The sequence below is a fragment of the Girardinichthys multiradiatus genome, chromosome 10 (genome assembly GCF_021462225.1).
Source record: "Girardinichthys multiradiatus isolate DD_20200921_A chromosome 10, DD_fGirMul_XY1, whole genome shotgun sequence".
NCBI lineage: Eukaryota > Metazoa > Chordata > Actinopteri > Cyprinodontiformes > Goodeidae > Girardinichthys > Girardinichthys multiradiatus.
This window is the reverse complement of record NC_061803.1, coordinates 37,326,539-37,352,201: the sequence shown is the minus strand read 5'-3', so window position 1 is coordinate 37,352,201 and position 25,663 is coordinate 37,326,539. Positions and strand designations below refer to the sequence as shown.

At 42.2% G+C, this 25,663-nt stretch overlaps 1 protein-coding gene across 1 annotated transcript in view; it reads right to left on the bottom strand.

The window, feature by feature from the left end:
- The window catches only part of fasn (fatty acid synthase), a 53,321-nt gene that overhangs the window by 11,990 nt on the left and 15,668 nt on the right, over positions 1-25,663 (bottom strand). Inside the window, exons 10-30 of the mRNA XM_047376962.1 lie at positions 24,732-24,919; positions 24,459-24,648; positions 22,779-22,873; positions 21,553-21,687; positions 17,739-17,942; positions 16,153-16,268; positions 15,886-16,058; positions 15,603-15,794; positions 14,938-15,018; positions 14,665-14,847; positions 13,502-13,681; positions 13,136-13,339; positions 12,038-12,354; positions 11,550-11,951; positions 11,188-11,352; positions 10,203-10,318; positions 9,958-10,112; positions 9,502-9,705; positions 8,065-8,215; positions 6,850-7,028; positions 6,539-6,658 (exon numbers count right to left, since the gene is read on the bottom strand). Coding sequence (XP_047232918.1) covers positions 6,539-6,658; positions 6,850-7,028; positions 8,065-8,215; positions 9,502-9,705; positions 9,958-10,112; positions 10,203-10,318; positions 11,188-11,352; positions 11,550-11,951; positions 12,038-12,354; positions 13,136-13,339; positions 13,502-13,681; positions 14,665-14,847; positions 14,938-15,018; positions 15,603-15,794; positions 15,886-16,058; positions 16,153-16,268; positions 17,739-17,942; positions 21,553-21,687; positions 22,779-22,873; positions 24,459-24,648; positions 24,732-24,919 — 3,750 coding nt within the window. The remainder of the gene's footprint in view (positions 1-6,538; positions 6,659-6,849; positions 7,029-8,064; positions 8,216-9,501; positions 9,706-9,957; positions 10,113-10,202; positions 10,319-11,187; positions 11,353-11,549; positions 11,952-12,037; positions 12,355-13,135; positions 13,340-13,501; positions 13,682-14,664; positions 14,848-14,937; positions 15,019-15,602; positions 15,795-15,885; positions 16,059-16,152; positions 16,269-17,738; positions 17,943-21,552; positions 21,688-22,778; positions 22,874-24,458; positions 24,649-24,731; positions 24,920-25,663) is intronic.

Below are 25,663 nucleotides of genomic sequence, written 5' to 3'. Positions count from 1 at the left end.
CTAACCCAGCATTAGGAGGTTGAGGGTCCTCCAGCAAATCAGAGTTGGTATACCTTTTTTTATCTGGTGGATGAAAAACAAACCTACCTGACAACCAGAAGCCTGAACTCCAAAACAGGCCTCGAAATCCAAGATTAACCCATTTAAATACATACGGCAGTAAAGCAGCAGTCACTCAGAAGACTCATGTCTACCTTATGAAATAAATCTTGGACAATTTATTATTTAAGTCCACCAGAAAGGAAGACGATGTAGGGGGAAAAGCAACAACAATCAACATCCAAATAATGGACTAAATCACAGATCTACATTCAATCTTCTGTTCTTATCCAAGAAAATAGTTCCAATCAGTTCCTAATAGGCTCAGAGCTGCATTTGATCCAGTCGATCACAAAAGGCTGGAACATGCTGTAGGGATCAGGGGAACAGCACTGGGCTGGTTTAAATCTGATTTCTCAGACAAATTCCAGTTCCAGATAAATCTTCTTCATGTACCAGACAAGGGTTGATTTGGCTCATTTCAGAGCGTTTCAGGTATGCCAATGAGAGAGAGAGACAACACAAGCGCAACTGGAAGCAGAGGAACAGTAAGGCTGAGATAATGAGTGCCAAAAGCTTAATATTGAGAGAAAATTTAATTTTAGGTGACCGCAGTAAACTATACAACTGTTATCCCAGCTGCTGAAAAATAACAATAAGCAGATCTGGTAACAGATAGAAGATGAACCTGAAGGAAATTTGGCCTGAGCTACAGGTAAGTAACCAGACAGAGAACAGCAGAGTCAGTTTTTCAGTCATTTTCTAGATGTTAGCTGGATTTACATGATGAAGATGGTAAAAAACTGTGTATTTTTGTTCATCACCTTCACTTTATCTCCTCTGATCACTGGTTGCTTACAGCGCAAAAATATCTGATAAGCAGACTCCTTATTTTCATCTGAAATCAGGTTATGGTGTCAATGCTCTTTGGGAACCGAATGTGGACCTCAGCAGGCGTAGTTCTCACACTCCTATCGCTAGCGAAGCATACAAAGAAAATCTCGACACACAGCTGTTGCTTAGCTTTGAAGGTCAGCCTCAGGCCAGCCAGTGGATCCTCTCCTGGTGCTGACCTCTAAATATGTCTCACTGGGCTCCTTTGGACTTTAGAACCACATCTTTACCGCAGGTTTATGAAGGCAAAACAAAACAAAGCTTGGTGGAACTTTAGAGAAGTGAGCAAGCAATAAGTTAAGCAAGTGGATTAGTTTTAATGAATCTCTTTCAGACTCTGGTTCTCTTTTGAAAGCTTGGCTCAGAGAAACTTTCCACACATTTCATTGCTGTAGACAGCAAAGGAGAAAAATTTACTGTATGTTTTTTAAATAGTAGATGTGTTTTTTTGGGTTTTTTATACTCTTTATTTAACATTTTTCATTACAATGAGACATACAACACACACAGAACTTGGGGCACTAATTCCTAGTTATGTAGGAAAAGATAAAAGAAAGAAAAAAACAAGGTGTTACACCTAGTTATGCTTCCTTGCTCTTGTATGTCAGCCATTTAGACCAGCGTTTGTTATAAAAATGTCCTTTTATATGTAAAAGATATGTCAGTTTTTCCATAGAGCGATTCTCCTCCACGACTTCCCGCCAATGGTCCAGCTGGGGAGAGAGCTTCTTTAGCCAAGACCGTGTAATTGCCTTTTTGCTTGCAATTGATAGAACTTTAAAAAGATACTCATCTTCTTTTTGAAACACTTCTCCAGATATCAGCCCCAGCAGAAAAACTCTGGGATCCCTGGGGATGATATACCCCAAAATTATCCCAGTAGTCTGACAGATTCCATCCCAGTAAGTTGCCAACTTTGTGCAGGACCAAAATACATGAGAGTGATTTACGTTCTGATGGCCACATTGTCTCCAACATTGCTGTTCTTCTCCTTTATGTCTACTAGTAAGGTGAGGTGTAATAAAATATCTAATTAAGCACTTCCATCCGAATTCCCACCATCTTTTAGAGCTGGTAGATGTCTGTTGTGTCACACACATTGAAAGCCAATCACCCTCTGTAATTTCTACTCCCAATTCCCTTTCTCATTTAAACTTAATATTCAAGGTGTTATTTCCATTATGTTTCTGCAACCCTTTATATAGTTTGGAAACAGTTTTACACGGGAGGTGAGTATAAGCATTTGTAAAAATGTTCACAATAGTATTACCTTCTGGAGGAACACCTTTTTTTATTTTGGTATTGTAAAAATGTCTTACCTAAAAATTAAATAAATCTCTGTTCTCAAGATTATATTCCCTTTTCAGTTGCTCAAATGTTTTAAAGGTGTTACCTTCTACAAACTGGCACAAAGCCACAAGTCCTCTATCTCTCCAGCCCAAAAAAGTGGAATCTAATTCTCCTGGCCAAAAGTTTGAGTTACAAGAGGGCCACATCAGGAATCCAGTGACATCTGCCAATCTGTACTTATCGACCACTTCTTTCCAGATTAACAACATGTTTTCAACTATACCATCCCCATTTTTGTCTGTAACTATTTTACCTCCCAGTCGTGTTTGGGGTTGGACCCCACCCTGCATAAGTTCAATCTGTTTCCATCCAGTCTATTTCCGAGGAGCACCAGCAGACCATGAATCTCATCTGAGATGCGTAATAGTACTCCCTCAAATTTGGAAGGGCCAGACCCCCCTGGTCCCAATTAATTTGGAGTGTTTCAAATTTTATCCTTGGTCTGGTCCCAGACCAAATAAATCTGGAGATCAACCTGTCCCAGGCATGAAACTGTGCGCTAGATATTCTAATAGGCAATGACATGAAAAGATATAAAAATCGAGGAAGCAGATTCATCCTCACCATTTCCATTCTAGCTGTGAAATCCAACAGTAACCTTGCCCAGGCTGTCAAGTCTTTTTGTATGTTTTTAGTAAGATTACCAAAGTTCAAACTAAATAACTCATCCAAATCTCGGGAAATAAATACTCCTAGGTATTTTAGCTTTTTGGCATCCCACCTAAGTCCATAGGTCTTTCTTATAAATTTACTAGGGGAGTAGTTAATCGTCAGAACCTGTGTTTTTGCGATGTTTAGACTGTAGCCCGACAGTTGACCAAACTCAGTTAGAGCCGACATAACTCAGGGGAGCATTATATTTGGATTTTGGAGATATGTGATTACATCATCTGCGAAAAGGCTAATTTTGTGTTCTATATTTGCAAAACTAACACCCTTTATCCCATTATCTTCTCTAATGGCCTGTGCCAAGGGTTCAATGAATATTGCAAAAAGCGACGGGCTCAGACAACATCCCTGTCATGAGTTTGTCGGCCCCTGATGAATCCCGTCTGGTCGTCGTGTATTAGATCTGACAAGTAACACCCCATTCTCCGAGAAATTATTGATGTAAAAATTTTATAATCGACATTCAGAATTGAGATTGGGCGATAGGATTCGCAGTATTCAACATTTTTCCCTTCTTTAGGGAGGACAGATATTACAGCCTCTCTCCAAGATGGTGGGATCTCAGCTCTGCTCAATGTCCAGTTCAAAGAATCAAGCAGGACAGGAGAATTTCCTTCCTGAACATCTTGTACCATTCATTTGGAAACCCATCACCACCTGGGCACTTATTACTTTTCAAATGTCCAATAACTATCTAATTCTTTCTGGGTAATGGGAGCAGATAAAGCTTTGTTTTGGATTAGTCCAAGTGAAGGTAGGTCCAAAGCTGCCAAATAATTGTCAATAGCAGTTATGTTAACTGGTCCTGGTAATTTTCAAAGGTCTTATGTATTTTATCCATGTCATAGGTTAAGTTACCAGTTGAGGATTCTCTAATTCTGGTAATCGAATGCTTCAAATGGTGTTTACGAAGTTGCCTAGCTAAGATTCGTGTAACTTTTGGGCCTGATTCATAAAATGTTTGTTTGGAGAATCGTAGTTTTTCCTCAAGTTCCTTGAATATCACATCATTTATATTGTTTGTAGTTTTCGTTATTTGTTCTGAAAATTCTCCATTGTTGGTCATTTGCTGTTTTAATTCTAGTTTATTCAATGTTTTCTCCAATTCATCATATTTTAACCTTTTTATTTTTTTAAGATAAGCAGTTCTAGAAATTAGTCTCCCTCTCATTACTGCCTTAACTGTGTCCCAGACCAAGGTGGGATTTACCTGCCCATTATTATTGTCTGTTATACATTCCGTTATTTCTTTTCTAATCGCCTTTGTTGTGGTTTCATTATTAAGGATACCTATATTTAAGCACCATAATGTTGTTTTAGGTCTATTAGACAAACTGATGGATAGATAGATAATGTTGTGGTCTGAAATATCAGATGTTCCAATTAAGCATTTCTTCACTTTAGATCTATCAATGGTGCTCATCAGAAACAGGTCAATCCTGGAGTGAACCTTGTGGGCAGGAGAGTAATGTGTAAATTCTCTTTCTTTAATATGGAGACTCCTCCAGACATCAAACAGGCCCATCTCCCTGATCAGAATATTTAGATCTTTTGACCTACCAGTTTTTTGTTTCTTATAGCTTGTTGTATCTAGAGCATAATTAGGGATTGTATTCCAGTCTCCAGCGCAAACAAGAATTCCTTCACTAAATGAGATAATGGTGTCAAAAAACGTTTTTAAGAAAGTCCTGTCACTCTCTGGCGGTACATATACATTAGCAATCGTGACAACAACATTATCAATTCTCCCCTTTATAATAACAAATCTGCCCTCTTTGTCTCCCTTCTCAGATATCAATTCAAAGTTCAGTGAAATAGAAATTAGGGTGACTACCCCCCTCTTTCTACTATTTCTACAAGAGCTATAAAACGTATTTGAGTAACCAAATGACTTAAACTTGTCATGTTCTTGTTTAGACATATGTGTCTCTTGTAAAAGAGCAATTTGTATCCCGTCTTTTTTCAATTTGGCTAAGACCCTTTTTCTTTTCACTGGACTACTCAATACGTTTACATTCAAGGAAGCGATTTTTAAATTATATGACAGTAATGTACAGAAATACCTTGACTGATTTGGCCCCTAAATCCAGAACACGAACTGTAACAGAACAAAAAAATATCAAACTGATTTCCAAGGTGAGAAGAAGCTCCCTCTTCTCACTCGTGACCCCGCTGGAAAGTCGAGGGTTAAACCTCTCAAACTGAGAGGGCCCGAAAAGGACCGTAGAAGCGCTTTTAGGAATAAACACGTCCATCCTTTTAGTCCAACGTAGAAAAAAGAAACAGTGTCCTCTCCCACGAAATAGTAAGTCAGAGCCCGGTCAAAATAATACTGCGTTATGTCATGTTGTTCTGCCCAATTCACTCGGCCATGCTCCGCTGGAAATCATGCAGTTTGTTCTTCGCTCTAAGCGCCACAGCAGCACCGCTGTTATTCGCCGACTTCCAGCCCAGTAGCTCCCGAAGACATGACTCCACTCCGGAACCACCGTCAGCTGTCGAACGGTTCCTCCACCTGGATTCCACGTCTCTTCAGCTCGCTGTAGGTTTTCCGAACGCTGGAATATGTGCAAGTTCCTGATTCCCATTGAATCGGTATGTTGGTAAAAGGTGTTTGAAACGTATGCCTTTTACCTTGAGCCCTTTCTTGATAGCGTTATATTCTCTGTGCTTCTTCACTATCTCAGGTGCATAATCGTGGTCGAAGTGAATATTTGAGGAGCCCACCTGGATCTTGCCTTTTTTCCACAATTCTTTTAAGATCTTTTCTTTTGTGGAAAATTCCAAAAAGTTGACAACAATAGCCCTCAGTGGTGAGTCGGGCGGGGGTTTACTTGCCAGAGTGCGATGTGCAAAAAAGGTCAAGGTCCTCCGGTAGTTGTAGCTGGTTTCTCAAAAGCGTTTCAATATACTGTGTAGTGGAGTTCCCCTCCTGACCTTCTGGCAACCCAAACACACGTACGTTGTTTCTTCTGGAACGGGACTCTAAATTAAGCACTTTAAGCTGTGTTTTCCTCTGTTGTTCGATGCAGAAGCACAGCGCCTCAGTTGCCTCCTTTGCCCCAATTCTCCACTTGTTGAACGCGGGCCTCCGCCTCGTCAACCCGCTCTGCCAGGCCCTGTACCTCAGTGGCAATACTGTCCAGCTTACCGTTGAGAGGCTCTGACGCACCCGTCTACTCCATTTGCTTCCGGAAGATCAATCAATAGATGCGTTTTAGAGAACTGTGAACTAAAATATCACCTGCGGAGCAGCAGAAGTCAACGTCTAAGACAAGACATGCATGAAAATATGTAGCAGCGTAAAGACAAGCCTGCTTTCACAGTCCCACATTCAAAGATTCAACAGGAGAGTAAAGTCAATCATTGATTACTTAGAAACCTCCCATCAGGTCTCAGACCCAATCTGTAGAATAAAAGATTATTTAAGCATAATAATAAAGGCCAACACTCTTTGTCCTCATGTGAAACAAGTCTGGTAAATCCAAATCTAAAATTTTGCAGGGTTTTTTTTACCTTACATTTTTCTTCTTTCATTTTCTCCAATGTTTAACAGAAGTCAATAACACTTGAGGAAGGAACTGACCTTTGCCCTTTGTGTGGAGCAGAACATGCTGCTCAAAAGAGGTATCCCTGGAGTTAGCAAATGATTCTGCTGATAGTTGAGGGAAGGATTCTTTCAGGTAGGCCCGTTTCTCTGCTGAGCCTAGTCATTCCAAACACATTAGACATTTATATGAATGTTATAATACACAAATCCACTGCCCAAGAAGGTTGTTATACTGATACAAATAATTTTTTATGAAAAATAAATATTCAATGAGAAAATGAGAACAGGAGACCTGACACAATGACAAAGCATAATGCATAATGGGCATTAGCTTGTTGTTTACTAACCAACTGTAGTGAAAACTCTGCAGTTCTTGCTGAGTGCTATAGCGATGGCAGCCTGGCCGACACCCCCAGAACCCGAGTGGATCAGAACCGTTTCACCGGGTCGGAGCCTGCCTCGTACCACAAGTGAGTAGTAGGCAGTGGCGTAAACCACTGGGACAGAAGCTGCTTGCTCCATTGTCCTGCTCACACACACACACACACACACACACACACACACACACACACACACACACACACACACACACACACACACACACACACACACACACACACACACACTCACGTTAAAAGTAATGTTACACTCTTACGAGACAAATGACATTTGCACTGTTTTTCCCATACTCCAACATGAAATCAGATTAAACTTTTCCTGTTCTAAATCATTAGACCACAGGATACGTCTCCAAACATTAAGTTTTATTTGTCCATGAGTGCATTAACAAACTGTATTCTGGCTTCTTTCTCTCTGAGTGGCCTTTCAGTCCATGTTGGTACAGGTCTTGTTTCACTCTGGATAATAACACTATCTGACCAGCTTCAGCAGCATCTTCATAAGGTCTTCAGTCTTTATTCTGTATTTTATTCAGACATTTCGCATCAGAACCTGTCTCCACCCTCAACAGTATCATGGCTAAATATTCTCTTGCTGTTTATACCTGCATATAATTGTTAGAGCAGATGAACGTGGAACCTTCAGGTATCTGAACATTGGACCCAAGGATGAAGCAGACTGGTTACCTCTGATTACCTCTGATGTTGTGTATTAAATCAGAAGCTCACAAAGTCATGATGTCATCATCTGGACTTTCCCAATTAATAAAAAGGCATTATAATCTTAGTGTATGTAATCTTCTGAATTTGAAGATAAAGAAATTAATAAAACAAATCTATAAAAAATCTGTGTCTCTTCTAATATCGTCATGTTGATCCGGGGCTTGAGGTCCGGAGGCCCAGGTTCAACAACGTGCATCACACTTCATTTATATACTGAACTTGATAAATTAATTACCTCCTCCCTGTCCTCAAAGTGAGAACAACATGTGATGCAAATAAAGAGTGGAAATACTTCAGACAAAGTGTTGTTTTTCTGTGAACAGGAGAAAAAAACAACCCAGGGGACAGGTCTTTGGATTGGTTGAGGTCAAACAGAACCATTAAAAATGTGGAAAATTAACCATTTAAAGGAGTGAACCTAGCAGGATTAGTTACACTAACCAGCTAAGGGGCACTTCCCACAGGAATCTTCTATCAGCTTCCACAGCCGTCGCCAAGCCTTTAGCAGGCAGCAGCCCCATGACCCGCTGACCAGTGGGGTCACGACCAGAAAACTCCATACCCAACAGACACTGCTGAAGAGCCATGTCCCCTAAACAGATGGCAGTGAAGAGGAAAATCATTTATCTGGAGGTAAAACACACATTGTGAAATAAAGTATCAGTTCCTGAACATGTTCAAACGGCCACTGCTGGTAACATCATGGAGGATCTATCCTTCTGTCTGGTCTAAACAGTTCTATTCAGGGTTTTCTGTTATTTACACAGTCCTGTGAAAAACTATTTGCCCCCATACAGATTTGTTGTCTTTGCTTTTCTTGTCATAACTAAATAGTTTTGATCAAACCAATTTTAATATCAGCCAAAGATAACCTGAGTAAACATAAGAACCAGTTTTCAAATGATGATTTCACTTGTGATGGGAAAAAAAAGTTATCTAAGACAACCTAGCCTAAACCTGCCTAAATGCCATAGCTGGTTCTTCCACCATTTGCAGAAATACTTGCCATGAATCAATAACCGGTAATGACTCTTTTACATCAGTGCTGAAAAATTATGACCCACTCTGCTTTGCAGAATTGTTGTAATTCAGTCACACTGGAGGATTCTTCAGAATAAAGGGACTGGTTAAAGTCATGCCACAGCATCACATCTGAAAATAGGTCCAGATTTTGACTAGACACTCCAAAACTTTCATGTTATTTTAATTTTTGACCCATTCAGAGGTGGACGTCCTGGTGTGCTTCAGATTATTGTACTGCACCAGCAGCCTGATTTTCTGATAGAGAGCAGAATTCATGGTTCCACCAATTAAAGCAGGTCCTGCTTTTAGCCTACTTTATGTCGTCTTAGAGGCTCTATTTAGGTGATTTCTTGATTCTCAGAATCAGACAAAACAATGCGCACCAACACGCCGAGGCGACCATCTGCGGCGCCATCATTATAAGCTACAGGTCAGGCAGCAATCAGGCCCGAGTGCAATTAGTGAAATTAAACTCAGTTTATCTGGTTTATAATAGTTAATTGCTGGTTAATTGTTTCACCTAAGGCTGGTTTGGATTGTTTTTCCCTTAATAAATGAAATCATTATTGAAATCTCCTTTTTACTTAGACTATCTTTGTCTGACATTAACATCTGATGATCTGAAACAGGCCTGACAAAGAAGCAAAGAACAGAAGAAATTCACATATTTTTTTCCCACATTTGAATCTCATTTATATTTGCAAATATTTAGCATTTTAATATGCTAAGCCTCCATTATATTATCATTATGTCACCATCATCCTCTCTTCCTTATATCCGATGAAGGGCAGTAATTTGGGTGTCATTAACTGAGAGACTGCAGGGTTTTGTCCTGAGGTTCTACACAGCACCTACCTGGAATAGCATCCGGGGGAAGTTTGCCAGTAGCAAGCATTATATCTCGGAAGTTAAGGGAGCTGTAGTAGACGTGACACGTCTGCACAGTGGGGCTGATGCAGACGGATCGGTGCTGAGGGGAGGAAATCCAGCGCAGGGAGGACAGGTCACCTCGGGTCAAAACATTGATGAATGCAGACTCAGTCAGCTCTTCCTTCAGATCTGGAAAATAGAAAAAGAAAAACAGTGCTTAAAGGGAGGTGTTCTGACTTAAAACTACTTGTTTGCAACATAACAAAAAAAAAACAACTTTAAATTTAGGGTTTTATATTGTGACAAGGTCATATTTGCAAACTACTGTTACAGACACCAGCTCGGTCCAAATGATTATAAAATGTCTCTTCTACTGTAAACCTAATAGTATGGATGCACAGTAGTTGAAATAAAGTATAAAGTATTTTGATCATATGATACCGTGAGAGACAAGCTGGTGTCTGAAGGAGCCCCACTGTCCATCTCTGAGAACATTCATGACCAGATCTCCTTCTAACACAGATTCCATAGACGTCTGGCCCGGCTGGAGGCTTGGCGTAGCTGAGGAGCCATTCAGATTGGACACAAACATGCAGCTGGACACCAAGAAGGAGAAACAAACACATGTAACACCAGATAGTGTTCACGATTAACTATTACCTTCATATCATGAGCATATGCCTTACCGTATTCGATTGCCACCTGGCTCCTGCCGCAGGCAGTTGACCATTCCCACAATCCCACTGTGGGCCTGAGAGGCAGTCAGCCACACACAATGGTCTGATGAATCTGCCAATATAGCCTGTACCACAGATTCAAACAGTAATTACTATTAGTATTTTAAATATTAGTATATGTAAAATTAGTCATATTAATACAATTATTTTATCATCAGGTCCTAATCTAAAGGGTAAAAAATTTAACTTCATCAGTGAGTTCTAACTGCTTACTCCATGAAAAGAAAGGGACAAGGTGGAAATATTACAAAAATATATATTTGTTATTATCCAAAGAACAATATTAACCTTAATTGGAAAGTGAGTGATGATACCAGAACTGTCCAGTCACAGAATCAATATTAGTAATCAGTACTAACACTAAGATATTTAATGAGTAAATACAACTAACATGAAATCGAAGATTTTAGCACATTAGAGATTAATATCACTGGAGACAGGCTGACTCTTCAATGTCTTCTGCCATGCATTAAAACTGTTTAATTACTGTTTAGTAATTAATTACAGGTCATTTCAAATGTGTATTGTGTTCTAAACTAGCAGAAGAAGATCTTACAGTCTAAAGAACACAATTTTATTTGTACTTGACTTGCATCTAAAACTGCTACCAGGTCATGACCTCGACAGTCTTTAGCTCAGTCTATGCAGTAAAAGATCACCTCAGCTCAGCCTAACATCCTGATGGAGACAATTTCTACAGTCCTGGTCAGAGTTCAAAGGTCAGATTTCTGAGGTTCCATGTTGCTGCCTCACTTATCACTGGTCAACAGTGATTCTACTAAAACCAGAACCACAAAAAGGTCTTTTATTGGGAGCTACATCATGAAAGGGAATAGAAACCCTGACAAATCGATAGGAGACATCACTAACTAAGACACCTGAGGACCTGAGTGAACATATGTGATCTGAGAGAATAAGACCATCTGAAACCCACCTTGAGTTTTTCCACCCACAGAAAGTCGGTGCTGTCCACAGGTAGGTAAACAGACTGTCTGCTGGGAGACTTGCAGCGACAAAGGAAAAGAACCGAACCAAAAAAAGACTTTCGGACAGCTACCAGGGTCAGACTGCCCTCAGAGAACACTTTCTCCCACTCTGCCTGTAAAGACAAACATAAAAGCAGTTTGTATTTTAGATTGATCTAAAATACTCCAGGTTAATAGTGATTATTACATTCCAGACTCAAATAACCTGGTTTTCTTCTTATAGGAGCTCATGTAACAATAACTATTTGATTTTTTTTAGACATTATCATTATGATGCCATCTTTATTATCAGTAAATGTTTTCCAGGAACCTGTGTGAGCAGTCCACATTGATTGTTGCCCTGGGTGGTGCTGGTGAGGACAGCCACGGTCTCTCCCAGAGTCTGGCCCTTCAGCAAGGTGTGGAGAAGAATAAAACCCTGCTCTTTGGCCCCAGAAGCCAGGTTGGCCACCAGCTGTCTGGGATCTGTCCTCAGGCCCCCCCAAGCATGATTACACACAACCAGGTCTGCCCCTGCAGCCATTTTTCCAGGAGCTGGGTCATTAAGAGGATTCCACTGTGCTGAAGCCACGGCAAGCTCTTCCAGGGTGGCTTCATAAGGGGACAGAAGATCCAGGTGTGTTGCTGTGGCTGTGTAGTCTACATCCAACATTGGCTGAATGTTGAGGAGGGGTACCACACGAGAGAAAAGCTGGCCATCATTTGCAAGAGCCTGGCAGTAGTGAGACAGGGGAACAGGTTATGGGATGCATATCTCACATTGAAATTCCCACATTTCCAAAAGATCCCTTATATTACCTCCAAGACTTTGATCCTCCCTGGCGTACAGTTCTCAATGCTTATGTCCAGGAGATGTCGAAGAACTGGATCCTCCAACAGCCCATGCAGCAGACCGTCCTGCAGCAGACATGTCTGCTCCTTAACAACCAACTGCTCCAGTTCAGACCGAAGGTTTCCATTCAGCTCCAGTTCACACAGGAGCATCAGCAGTCGCTCCAGGCAGGGCTTAGACACCTCCTGGCTGGGAGGAGAATCAGTCGAGTCTCCTGGTAACCCAGAAACAGGCAGCTGGACTCCATGAGGAGCCAACTTCCGCTGTAGTCTGTGAATTAAAGCTGCAGAGAAGATGTAAATGGCTTGTAAATGGTACATGTCTTGTACTTGTATAGCGCTTTATTAAGTCTCCAGAAACCCCAAAGCACTTCACACTACATTCAGTCATCCACCCATTCACACACTGACAGTGGTGAGCTACAATGCAGCCACAGCTGCCCCGGGGCAGACTGACAGAAGTGAGCCTGCCTTACACAGGCGCCACCGAGCCCTCTGACCACCATCAGGAGGCAAGGCAGGTGAAGTGTCTTGCCCAAGGACACAACGACTGAGACAGACATAGTGGGGGCTCGAACCGGCAACCCAACGGTTACAAGACCCCTGCCACCATCCCCACGGTCGCCCCACAAAACAGTTTAGAACAAAATCACACTAGGATATCTTTAAAAAAAAACAATATTGCATTTTCAAAATTGACCAAAAGTGAATTTTAAAAAAATATTTAGATGTCTGTTATGTTCAGAAATAATAACATTTGTCTTGAAGTAAAGTAGCCCAGACCTATGCACTGTGTGCACAATTATTAGGCAAGTAAAAAGCAGGGAAACCCTAAAGACTCACGAGAGCTGTGGTCTTGATGTCCAGGACCATATATTATATGGTCCTGGACATCAAGACCACAGTGCCTTTACAACATCTTCAGTCTTAACATATTCACATTCTAATCTCTGGTGAGTTTTTAGGGTTTCTCTGTAGTGTTTTGTTGCTTTTTATTGATTATATGCTCTGATATTGGACTCAATTACAACATCCTAAAAAGCAACAAATATTATATTATCTGACCTTTGCAAAGGTTCCACTGCTCTGTTAGTGTCTGATTGGTTGCAAGGCACTCTGTCATCACATAAGGAACAAACACAAACTCCTCCAGGGTGGGGGGACTCTGCTGCTGCTGTCTGCGGGGGGCCACAGTGGCATGCAGACCAGAGATTTGTACTCCACCAGCAACAATGCTGTCCAGGCAGCGGCTTACATGGACATCAACAGCTAAATGAGAAAAAACAGCTCAAGTTAACAAGCAGTCAACGCATGAACACATCTGTACCTGTACAAGGCTTGATCCACAGGTTTCTGTCTACAGAGCTTTGAAAACGTTTAGGATGCATATTAAGACTGAAAACATTAAGCTGAACATAGCATTTAACACACCTTGCATCTCATCGTTGTACCCACAGACTTTGTCCAGATGGACAGCAGGATCAATGTATACAGAGCGGATTCTGGTTGGCAAACGCAGAGTGCGACCTGGAATCCCGACCACCATCATCTGTAGCATGGTATCTAAAAAGGTCACCCAGTTTCCTGTCCACTGCAGCTTTCCACTGTCTCCTGGATACAAACAGATTAAAAAGGCCAGTGAGCAAAAACAATATGGTGCAAATAAGGTTCAGCAAACATAGCTGTAGAAAAATCAAAGAGATAAAGTATGAAAGCAATTACTTAAACAGTGGACCCAAAACCCCAGGGTGGGCCCAGGATCCAATGTCCTGGAAGTTTTAGATGTATTCTTATTCCAACAAACATGATTCTAATGAATGCATTACATCCTCAGCATGCAGCAAGGTTTTGCATGACTAATTGTTTTACATAAGATGTACTAAAGGGTTGGGAAACACCAAGATGTAATTTGGTGCCAGCACAGGTCTATAATACAAATATAAATGGGCTGATTTTTAAGAAGCTGACATATTTAGTCCGGCCGACGCGGAGGTGGTGGACATAATGGGGTCACAGGTAAAGCAATGTGTTAGCATGTGTTGCTGGAGCATCAGTGAAAACAGTGGATGAAGGTCAGCAGACCCAGAAGATACCTCAATGCACTATACATCTGAGGACGTTTGATATGGGTCACATTAAGAGTCAACATGAGGACAGGTGATTGTAGAGTGCAACAGTGACCCATTGTTAAACCTAATCCAGGACCCGAGGACCCAGTTATGTATATTTTAGATGTATCTCTGATCCTGCACACCAAATTCAAATGACTGCAGGTCATCTCTGGCAGTGTTTGGGGACCCTGGTGATAAAGTAGTATGTCAGTGTCTCATTGCCTCTGGATATCTCTTCCTCCAGGGAGAGCAACCTGGTACATCTTTCTACAAAACACACCACATATGCCTGTGGAATCTCCTGTTATGTTGTGATCCTCCCCAGACCAGCTTGCTCAGATCTTCCCCCAGTCCACAATCTGACCCAGAGCTGCTCTGCGACATCTTTATCCCCAGTTTCAATTAATTTTCACCACTTTGTGTTTGACAGTAAGTGTGTTACAAACAAAGCCATGTTTAAATCCAAAAATAAACATATTTCACCATCACTGCTGGACTCCAAGATGCCTTGGAAAGCCTTTCCATAGTCATAGCCACGCAGTCGCAGTTCTTTGTAGACATCATGTGACGTAAGCTTTATATTTGAGTCGTTCGGTTTTTCATCTTTCTGGTTCATTGAAACTTGGAACAAATTAAGGTCTGCATCCTCAAGGATGCTGACCTTACCTGAAATGATAACAATCATGAAGGTAAAGGTTGTGACTGTGTGCATTTTCAGGAAATATAAAACAGAATAAAGATGCAAAAAGTACTCACCACTAACAACCAAGTTACCATTCTCTGAAACTTCAAACTTGTTAGTCGCAGGCATGAGGTGCACTTCTAACTGAACAGAGCCTACAATGAATAGAATATTTTCATATAACTGATATAGCAATAATAACTTTAACTAATTTGCATCAAAATCAATGTAAACTGGTCAAAGCTGCAAACACTTCCTCCTCCTTACAGCAGCTTAGATGATGGCTGAGAACCAAAAAAATTGAGCTGCTGCTAGAAGTTTAAAATGCGCCAAATTTGTTATTGAAAAGACAAAATCAAAAGTGTTGTTAAGAGTTGTTTTTGCCCATCAGGGAGAACGACAGCAGAAGCCGAAGGACATCGATGAGCCCTGATGCTACCGGAGGTTAGAAAGCTCATTAGGTTAATCAACTTGGTGAAACATCTTAAAGACCAACAATCCATAAGATTTAAAAAACTTGCATATTTGCAACAGCAGACCATCAAACATGGCTGACCACCTAAGCTAAAGTCATCTGATGGATGGGGTGATATGAGTAGATTAGCATCCACCCACTCAGTTTGAAATTTTAGCATTGTGACAACCCTACGAGAGAGAATGAAACAGCCTAACATTGACAAGTAGACAATTAGTCCATCACTTATGAATGTGTCCATGCTGAGCCCTGTTGGTCTCTCACCAGTCTTTGGCAGGATAGTAGCCCTGTGGATCTTCACATGCTCAAAGTTGATAGGAGTGGTTTCCATCCCTATCCCACGACTCCTGACCAAGGTGCGCCAGGCCAGCACCAGGTAACCCGTTGCTGGGTAGAGAAAGCGTCCATCGATGCAGTGTTCAATGAGATAGTTGTCTGATGACTCAGAGTTTATTTCTGTTACAATAAGAGAGGCCAAGGAGTCAAAATAAATCTGAATGCAGATTTTAGTATGACACGAGCACTAAAGTGGACAACTTCTTGTTACCAATATTATAGATGGTAGCAGACTTGGATCCTGAGCTGTGGGAAAAATGTTCCACTTTAGGGATATCCCAAGTCTGAGTGTGGTCCCATTGCACTAATGGAGAGATCATCGGGGTGCCAACTGGGACCGGGTAGCTCACCGCAGGGTACAGGACGTTAGAATCCACGTTGATCCTAAACAGGTGCAATTAAAAGATCTTAGCAAAACTAACAATAAAATACTAACAATAGGAGCATTAAATGAAGAGTGTTTAAGGTGTTTACTCACCCATTCATGTAGATTTTGCCAATGTTTGAGAGGAAGAACTCAAGGTTGTTGGCATGACCTCTCTTCATTAAAGGAAGGATTGAACAGGATTGCTTCAGGCTACGCTTCAGGATGGCCTAAGAAGAAAACATGTAATCAGAAATCGGGAGAACATGACAAAATTACATCTACAACAGTCACCACTATATATCTGACAGGAATCCGGTTTATCTGGTCTCTGTATGGTCATCCAAGATCAATGCTGGACACGATTCTCCTGGACAAGAAAATGAGCACCCAGAGGTCAACAAATGACTGCATTAGAAGAAAGTCAAGCTGCTTGGAAACAACTAAACATATTGAAAACGGAGTGATTCAAGTGTTTGGCACAAAGACTCATGTCTTTGCCAGGACACTTAAATGTTTACATTTGTGTATATTTACAAAAATCTGCCTACACTTTACCATTTTTAGCTATTTTGTGTGGATTTTTAAAGAAAATGAACCAAATCTATTTTAAAATAATTCACACAGTGGGGAAAGGCTAAGGGGTGTAAATACTTTTTTGATGTACTGTAGGAGCTGTTTAGGTCTTGAGTTTGAATGACTGATTCTTGCTAACATAGTGTAATAAACATTGCACTGTGCACTTTATTCTGTAAGCACACACTTTTTGCTCAACAGTGTCTTCTAAAAGGCCCACCACAAGGATATGAGAGGAACTGAACGTCATGCCTTGCAATGGTTTACTCCATCAACTATTGACAACCAAAAAGAAAACCTTTCCCACAAAAATTGAAGTTCTTTGGAAAACAGGACTGAGATTTTTCCATAGCAAGTATTCCTGACCTTTTATACCTGCCTGTGCCTCCTTTTCTGTCCTTATACATCTTCATGTGGTCAAAAAAGATAGCTGCACTCCCCCAGTCTGGTTCCTCTGGAGTCAGTTTCAGTTCAAAAATAGTTCTGTCCTTTAATGGTCAGCCCCTGCCCCATGCATGCTCAGGAGACTAGACTGATTCACTATTTAGTCTCTTGCCTTTGTTTCCTTTAGTTGCTTTTACAGAGTTTTCTATTTTTCCTTGTTATACTGGTGTTCTGGAGAACACACCCCCATACACATTCCCTCAATGTCCTCAACAACACTGCATCAACTGTGGATCACTTCCAGGTCTTAGAAACCAGTCTTTCTCAAGACCTGAGTTGGCCCTCACACATAGACACTGTTCAGAAGAAGGACCAGAAGGAGGTCCAGAAGAGACTGAACTTCCTGCGACTCAGGAGTACAACCTTCCACAGGAGCTACTAGTCAACTTCTATTCTGCCATCATTCAGCCTGTCCTGTGCCAGTCCATCACTGTGTAGTTTGGCTCATCCACAAAACAGGACAGGTTATGTGAAACGCCAATCTAATTTATACAAGTGCATGAAGCTGTAATAATTTTGTGTAATAATATAAATCTTATCCACCTAGAGTCCAAATTTAAATGTTCCAAAATATTTGTTCCTTTTTTGGTCCAAGATGCAGCAACAGCAAGTAGTACGCAAGTTTATTTAATTTACTTACTACAGAAGAAACAGCAGAACATAGGAACACAAATAAATACCTGCAGCAGAGCATGAGGAGCTATCTCCACCACCACAGCATTTTCAGGCACCAGACTGAGGGCCTCCTGAAACAGCACAGGGCTTAGGAGGTTGTTGACATGGTAGTCAGCTGAGCTGTACATAGCCAGAGGAGAGTCCCACTCAGACTGAGGTATGCTGGTGCTGACCCAACGAAAGGAGCGCTGGCGTGGCTCCTTGATCACCTGTGAAGAACATATTAAACAACAGTAGATATTGGTATGTGTGAGATAGGATGGAACAAGTGTCAAGGAAGGTGGTATGTAGACAACATCAGCAAACATCTAGACTCAAAACATTTTGAGCTTTTTCTTGGTGGATTTTATTCTCATACATCTTCATTTCTGCCAGTTTTGTTAAGAAGGAAAATGATTCATACTTGTCTCTGACACTTTTCGATCTTAAGCTCCTGGTTACTAAAATCTTCCTGGTTTTATACAAAACTGAAACACAACTGAACCCCTTCAGTCTGCACCATTAAATATAGCTTAAACCAAACAATCTACACACAAGCTCAGCAGCCCTGGTTGCTTTGACTAGTGTTTTATGGTTCAGACGGCAGTCTGAACACAGCCTGTGGTTACCTCTAAACTAAAGCCCAGCTTCTAAGGAAGGGGAGGAGAGAGCATTATAATCAAGCTCATTCAGCTGCTGAGCATAAATTACCACGCACAGAGGAAACAATGTGGCAGCCAGTCATATCTCAAGCAGGTACATCTGCAACACGAGAAGGCATAAACTAGGAAAAATTAAACATGACTGGATAACCATGTGTTTGATTGCCTACCTTTCTACATATATTTATACACGTACAATATACATTCTGACTCCATTTTAAATGTAGTTCTGAAACACCAACATCATGACTGAAGAATGCATTACCTTAATTCTTTTCATACCAGCTTACAACTGCCAAACGTAAAGAAAAACAGGTAAAACAGAAAGAACTCAGGGAAAACGGCTGAAGTTTGTGCAAAGGCCTACACTTTCTTTCTTTTTTTTTTTTCTTTTTACCGTTTCTTGTCCGGCAGAGTAGCACTCATAATTGTTGTCCGAGTGCCAAGAAAAAGCATTACAGCTAACACTTTCAAGCTCTGCTTGATATTTATAAAATAATCTTTATTAGAAACAGCTTTCGGATTACTTCAACTGTTATGTACACGGAGACAGAAATTAAAGGAAAAAAAATAAGAAGCACGAAAGAGAAAGAGGTGGGGCAAAAAGGAAAAGGGGAGAGAAGGAGAAATAGAAAGAAGGATGAAGAGAATACAAGATAACACCCTGCTTTCTTCTACACCTGCAGAAACATTCATATTAACAGCCTTTTACCAAGAAGTGCATCCAAGATGTATTTAGTGGTAAAGGTGGCTCAATATAAAACATTTGTGTATCTGTTAACACCTGAATCTAAACACCTGTGGGTCTGAGTGTGAGTGCACTTGTGTATACAAGGTTGCTCCATAAAAATATGCAATAGCAAGTGTGAGGAGCCACAGACCTGCCCCCCTGAACCCGGGACACATATGGAGGAGATCTAAGCCACAGACATCCAAAGGCATCCCCCAGAACACAGGAACCCCAGGAGAACCAAAGCCAGGACGTCCGCAACCACCCCAGAGAACAGCACGGGAGGGTCCTAGGGGAACCACCCAGAATCCACAGTGCAGAAGCCCCAGGAAGCTGCAGCAACGAGCCCATGAGCCCCGCCGGCAGCCATCTACACCCGAGCAGATTCAGCCATGGACCCAGAGACCCCTGACCCCGGGACATATCACTCCCCAAGCAGAGGCCCGACAGAGCCCTGGGGTCCAGGCCCCGGCAAGCAGCCACCGGGAGCAAGCCAGCACACACCAAAACACCCAGCTCTGGACACCGAGAAACATAAGTACACTGGCGGGCAGAGACACCAACCACCTGCAGGTAGTGTGGCGGGGAGGAAATACGCCCTCATTTCATGGGGGGCCTAAACTGATCCAGGAGAGGGAGCAGCCCAAGACCCAACCTGACGCAAAAAACAGGCACACAAAGTCACAATCACACATTCCACCCTCCTACGTACACAAAAAAACGCTCAGAGCCATGCACCCAACGTAAAGACAAACAACAATGGACATCATACACTCACTCATACTCCTCATACATACTCTATACTCCCAAGACCAGGTTCCGATACCAGCCCCTGGACCCTGGAGGTGTCCCCTTCCCTCCGGGGTGGAGACAGGCAGACAGCCCAGCACCTGAGCCTGAATGACCCCGGACTGGACCCTGACGCCCCGTCCCCAACGACCCCCATCCTCATCCGGAGAGGAGGTCATGTACAAAAGAGGGGTCTATTACATGGTCCAAACTAGTCCGCCAACCAGAGCCGCCACAGAATGAAATAGTCCCAATCCCCCAATTAATTCCGATGCCAAACCCATGAGCTCCCCACCCCCAATGAACCCCAACATGAATTTCCCCACAGGGCCACCCCCAACCAGGACACAGATATCAAACACATGTTCCCAAACCCAAACGCCATGAATACCCTCCATACCCCCACAGGTGACCTTTATCCCCGAAAAGCCGATGAAGCAACACCCACACAGCGCCACGTCCACGCACAGCCCTGCTCCAAGCACACACGCCGTGTCCCGCCCCCACTACACAGCGCACCGTGACGGCAAGGCAAGGGACCCGCGCAATGCTACACCAGCCCCGCACAGGCGCAACAGGGCAGACACCATCGAGCACCGAGTCCGCAACGGAACCCCTGACCCCACACCAATATGGGACAAACTGACGCGGCAAGAGGTCCCCGGCAAGCAGCAAGCACTAGGGGCCGACGTCCCCCACAACCACACCACATCACTGCCACTGCAACGATGGCCCAGGGCGAAACATTATCCAGCTCAGCTCAACCACCGCCGCTCAGCCGGTCCAAATGTAGCCCGGCGCCAGGACAGGGGCCAGAGCCACAGAAGCATTGGAGGAAGGCCACCACAGCAGGCCAAAGACCGGGCACCCCGCCAACCCCACACCCAAACCCCGGAGGTGCCCCAGGATGCCGGCCACCCACCCTTCCGCATGGCACACTTCACCACACCAAGCAGGCCAGCCAGCCCCTCCACCAAAGCGAAGCCACAACTTAATCAACACTGCACTCTGCCCGCCCAAGACCCCCTCCCGACCAGAAGGCCCGCTCCTTCTCCCGGCCTCCGACCCCAAAGAGCAAGCAGCAAACAGGGGTGTGAAAAGACCCCAAGCCTACCTCCACCCGCTCAAATGTGGCGTTGATGCATGTTGTAGTGTGCATTTAAAAAGAAAAATAGGTGGGGAAGCAGGTCTGACACAGATACAGACGCCACCTCATATGTGAACACAGCCTCTGTCAGTAGAAGACAAACAAACCTTTTCTGTTGCAAAAAGAAGAACCCAGCAGACTACACTGCATGACCACAGGAGAGAATAACCAGATAAAATATCACATCTACGCTGGTAATAACTAGGAAAGCAAAAATAACACCAAAAATGTTTTGCAGCTGCTCTAAAACATTAAACATCTTAAAAGTTGCATGCTGTAGAATCCAAACAATGCTGTGTACCTTTTTTAAAGATTTTTTTTGGCACTAGTGGCCTTTATTTATTTATTTTTTGACAGTAGGCAGACAGGAAAGAGGGGTAGAGAGAGGGGGAGACATTTGGCAAATGTTGCCGGCTCCGGGACTCGAACCCGGGACGGCCGCTTCAAGGACTGTAGCCTCCGTATATGGTCGCGCGCTTATCCCCTACCCCGTCAGCGCTGCCCCTCCATACCTTTTTTAGAGCAGCCAGCAAGTTAGGAGCAATGGAGGCCATGTAGTAGGAGTGGAAAGCCACGCCGGCACTGCGAACCTCTTTTGCAAACACTCCTTGTTCTTTTAGTTCAGACACAAATGTATGAACTGCTTCCTGCAGAAATACACACACACACACACACAAAGCCATTTGTTAAGACCTGTTTTCCTGAGAAAAAATATAGTCTGGCTTCCTGTGTATGTAAATGTCATATTTAATGATGTAGCTCAGTGAAAAGAGTGGAAAACAGCATGTTTCCATTAATAAGGTGGACAGAACTGGACTAATTGTTTTTACCCCTTTTATTATGTTAAATACCAACATATATCACCTTTTGGTTAGTTTGTGTGAAAACATGAATGAAAATTCAATTTAAAGTTTCCATAAAGAACAATGAATATTACGCATCTCTAGTTGTTTTATGTCTGTCTTTCTCTTTTTAACCTCTAAAATACTTTGTGTTACACTTTCCTGTTTGAAAAGTTCTTTATAAATAAAGTTTGATTGAGCTAGATCCTTTAACATTTACTTTTCCTTCCCATAGAAAGGACTCCTGGATCAGTGCTTCTTTGTTGTTTTTGTGTCTCTGGTCTGTTCTCTCAAACCCCCAGTCGGTCATGGCAGATGGCCCATTCTAAAATGGCCAAACTCTAACACTCAGTAGTTTATTCTAACCTTCCCAACAACCGCCCACCATTCCAAACCCTTTGTGAAGTGCCTTGAGACGACATGTGTTGGGAATTGGCGCTTTATAAATAAAACTGAATTGAACTGAATGTAATTGATTGATTGATACATTACACAACACTGGTTTCAGACTGTCTCTCTAAACTTTCTCCCATCAGTGTTTGCAAAATAATCCTGAAGCGCTCCAGTTGCATCCTGAGGTCAGACTCTGGTCTGCTTTCTTGCAGTTTGACAACATGTATGCAGGAACAAGCATAGCAGAGAGATGAGCTCAGTCTCGGTAACGTGAGCAATGGTCTGCTTAGAAAATTGTGTGTAAATCAACCCATTCTCCCTCCACTGGCATCTCAAGGAGAACGGACTCTTGCACTCAGGACACAAAATGAGATGGCATGCTTTTTTTTTTATACAGAAAATCAACTAAATACAAATATGCAAGAGAAAATGAGTAATACAACCAGTCAGTAAGCCTATGGGTGTTCAGATTTAAAAATGACAGAAAAATAAGGAAGTCTAACCTGAGGACCTGAGATGGTAACAGAATCCTCAGCATTGTGACAGGCTGGAACTACTCCCTGAGGACACTGAGAGATGCATTCCTCCCAGGTCAACCCTGAAAAAGCACAGTAGGTTTAGGCAATCAAATATTAAATACAATTAACCAACAACCAAAGCAGAAAGCTAAATCTGACCATAAAAACTATCATGATCCCATCTACTGGGGTTTCTGCCTCATATAGAACATAATCTGTTTGTTTAATAGTGCACACTAAAATGTCATTTTAATCAGAATCAAAGTTGTTTATAGTCCTGATTAAAACCTCAAACACAAACCATTCTGTTGAAAGTATTTGTGATTTTTTTAAATGACTGTTTACCCACTTGTAACAGCTCCAGCAACTATTAAGGATGATTTACAATAAAGAGATGAGGATGTTGTACAAGTTATGTCACATCACTGCCATGTTCTTAAAAATGTTCAGAAAGACACCTGTGGGACAAACAGCAACCTCTGTATGAGGAGTTAAAGTGTGAAACTAAATAGAGATGGTTCTGTCAGTGACACTTATGAACTAAGTACCGTATAGCGTTACCAAGGCTCAAAAATCTGATATTCTGTATTTACATATCCATACACAGATCCATATCTTTCACACTCTGACCAAAATGTAATCTTTTATTTCACAGATTTTGCTCCTGTAGCCATGAATATGCAATGTGTAAAACCTTGAAGCCTTTGTGATGAACTGGACAGTTAGATGCACGTCACTATATGACCCTGTGTCTACCGTGCAACACTTTCAGTTCCCAAAACCAAATCTTTCTCAGGACCTGAGCTTGTCCTCATACACAGAGAATGATCAGGAGATCCAGCAGAGACTGAACTTCCTGAGGCAACTCAACATTCCACAGGAGCTGTTAGTCATCTTTTGCACTGTCATTATTTAGTCTGTTTTTTTACTTTAAAAACATTTTGATTTCTTTGATTGAATTTATATATTTATATTTATATTTAAATATCTGTACACTGAGAGCACAGTGCAACCAAGGTCCAAGATTCTTGTTTGAGTGAACAAACTTGGCCAATAAATGGTAAATAGACTGAATGCATATAGTTATTTTCCAGTCATATTAACTCTGATGTTTTTCATTTTATTATATGATAACATGATAAATCAGCCTTTTGCTAGTAACCAGCTGCATTTATTCATCGCATGTTCCAAGTAACTACAACACTGTCTCTTCTTCTATGGTAACATTCCCAACATGTTATACTGACACCAACTGGTCATTCAATAGACATATTACACAGACTCAAAGCACTTTATACATTCATGAACAGATAGGTAGATCAGTGGGCAATTTGTGCTAAGGGGCACATCGACATGTGGCAGGAGGATGCTGGTACTGAACACACAACCTTTGGGTTGCAAGATGACTATGCTTTCCACTAAGCCACAGTTGCCCATATATATCCATTCAGACTGTCGTGCTCTTTAAAGTGAATAAGGATCTTTTCTGATGTCAGGAAGCTTTAAAATGAATCCGTTCTTGTCTGTTCCTGCATATAATTCTAGAGATCATGTCTCAGACTTGACTTCTGCTTCTAGCCGTTTGTTCTGGACCTCTATGCTTCTCACCGGAAATGAATGACAGAATGAAGCTGAATGACAGCTTAGAATAGCTTTGCTGCTTACCAACTGCGGCCATGCCTCCTGCAGGTAGGTCGGCCACTTTGATACAGTGGCCTCTCCAGTAGGCAGCCAGAATGGCCTCGCTGTGGGTAAAGGAACCATCAGCGTATCCGCAGGCCAGTTCTCCCACAGAGTGCCCTATGATACCATCAGGCTGAAGACCCATCTTCCTGAGCAGATCGATTAGGGCTATCTATAAACAGGTACCAAAAATATAAAACCTCTTAGAACCAGGGCTTTCAGTTTAGATACAGAAAAAGAAATATGACTGCATACCTGTATGGCAGCAAGACCAACAAAGGCGTTAACGGTGTCCTCAAAAGTTGTATCATCAGCTTCACTGAGCAGTCGAGACACAACCAGGCCAGTGTCCTTCAGGGCAACATCAGACTGCAGAATGGACTCTTTGAAGTCAGGAAGCTGCATGAGACTGTGGCCCATACCTGCCCACTGGGTTCCCATCCCTGTGCATAGAAAATAATTTGAATGCAACAACCACCGTCTGTATCCGGGGAGCTTTCAACATCATAATGTACATGACAAATTATATTCTGAAGTAAATGATTTTCTGTTCAAGTCAAGAAAAAAAACAACCAAATGTGATGGAAAATAGTCAACTATAATGAAAAAGCAGCGATAACATGATTATATACAGGGGTTGGACAATGAAACTGAAACACCTGGTTTTAGACCACAATCATTTATTAGTATGGTGTAGGGCTTCCTTTTGCGGCCAATACAGCATCAATTCATCTTGGGAATGACATATACAAGTCCTGCACAGTGGTCAGAGGGATTTTAAGCCATTCTTCTTGCAGGATAGTGGCCAGGTCACTACGTGACACTGGTGGAGGAAAACGTTTCCTGACTCGCTCCTCCAAAACACCCCAAAGTGGCTCAATAATATTTAGATCTGGTGACGGTGCAGGCCATGGGAGATGTTCAACTTCACTTTCATGTTCATCAAACCAATCTTTCACCAGTCTTACTGTGTGTATTGGTGCATTGTCATCCTGATACACGGCACCGCCTTCAGGATACAATGTTTGAACCATTGGATGCACATGGTCCTCAAGAATGGTTCGGTAGTCCTTGGCAGTGACGCGCCCATCTAGCACAAGTATTGGGCCAAGGGAATGCCTTGATATAGCAGCCCAAACCATCACTGATCCACCCCCATGCTTCACTCTGGGCATGCAACAGTCTGG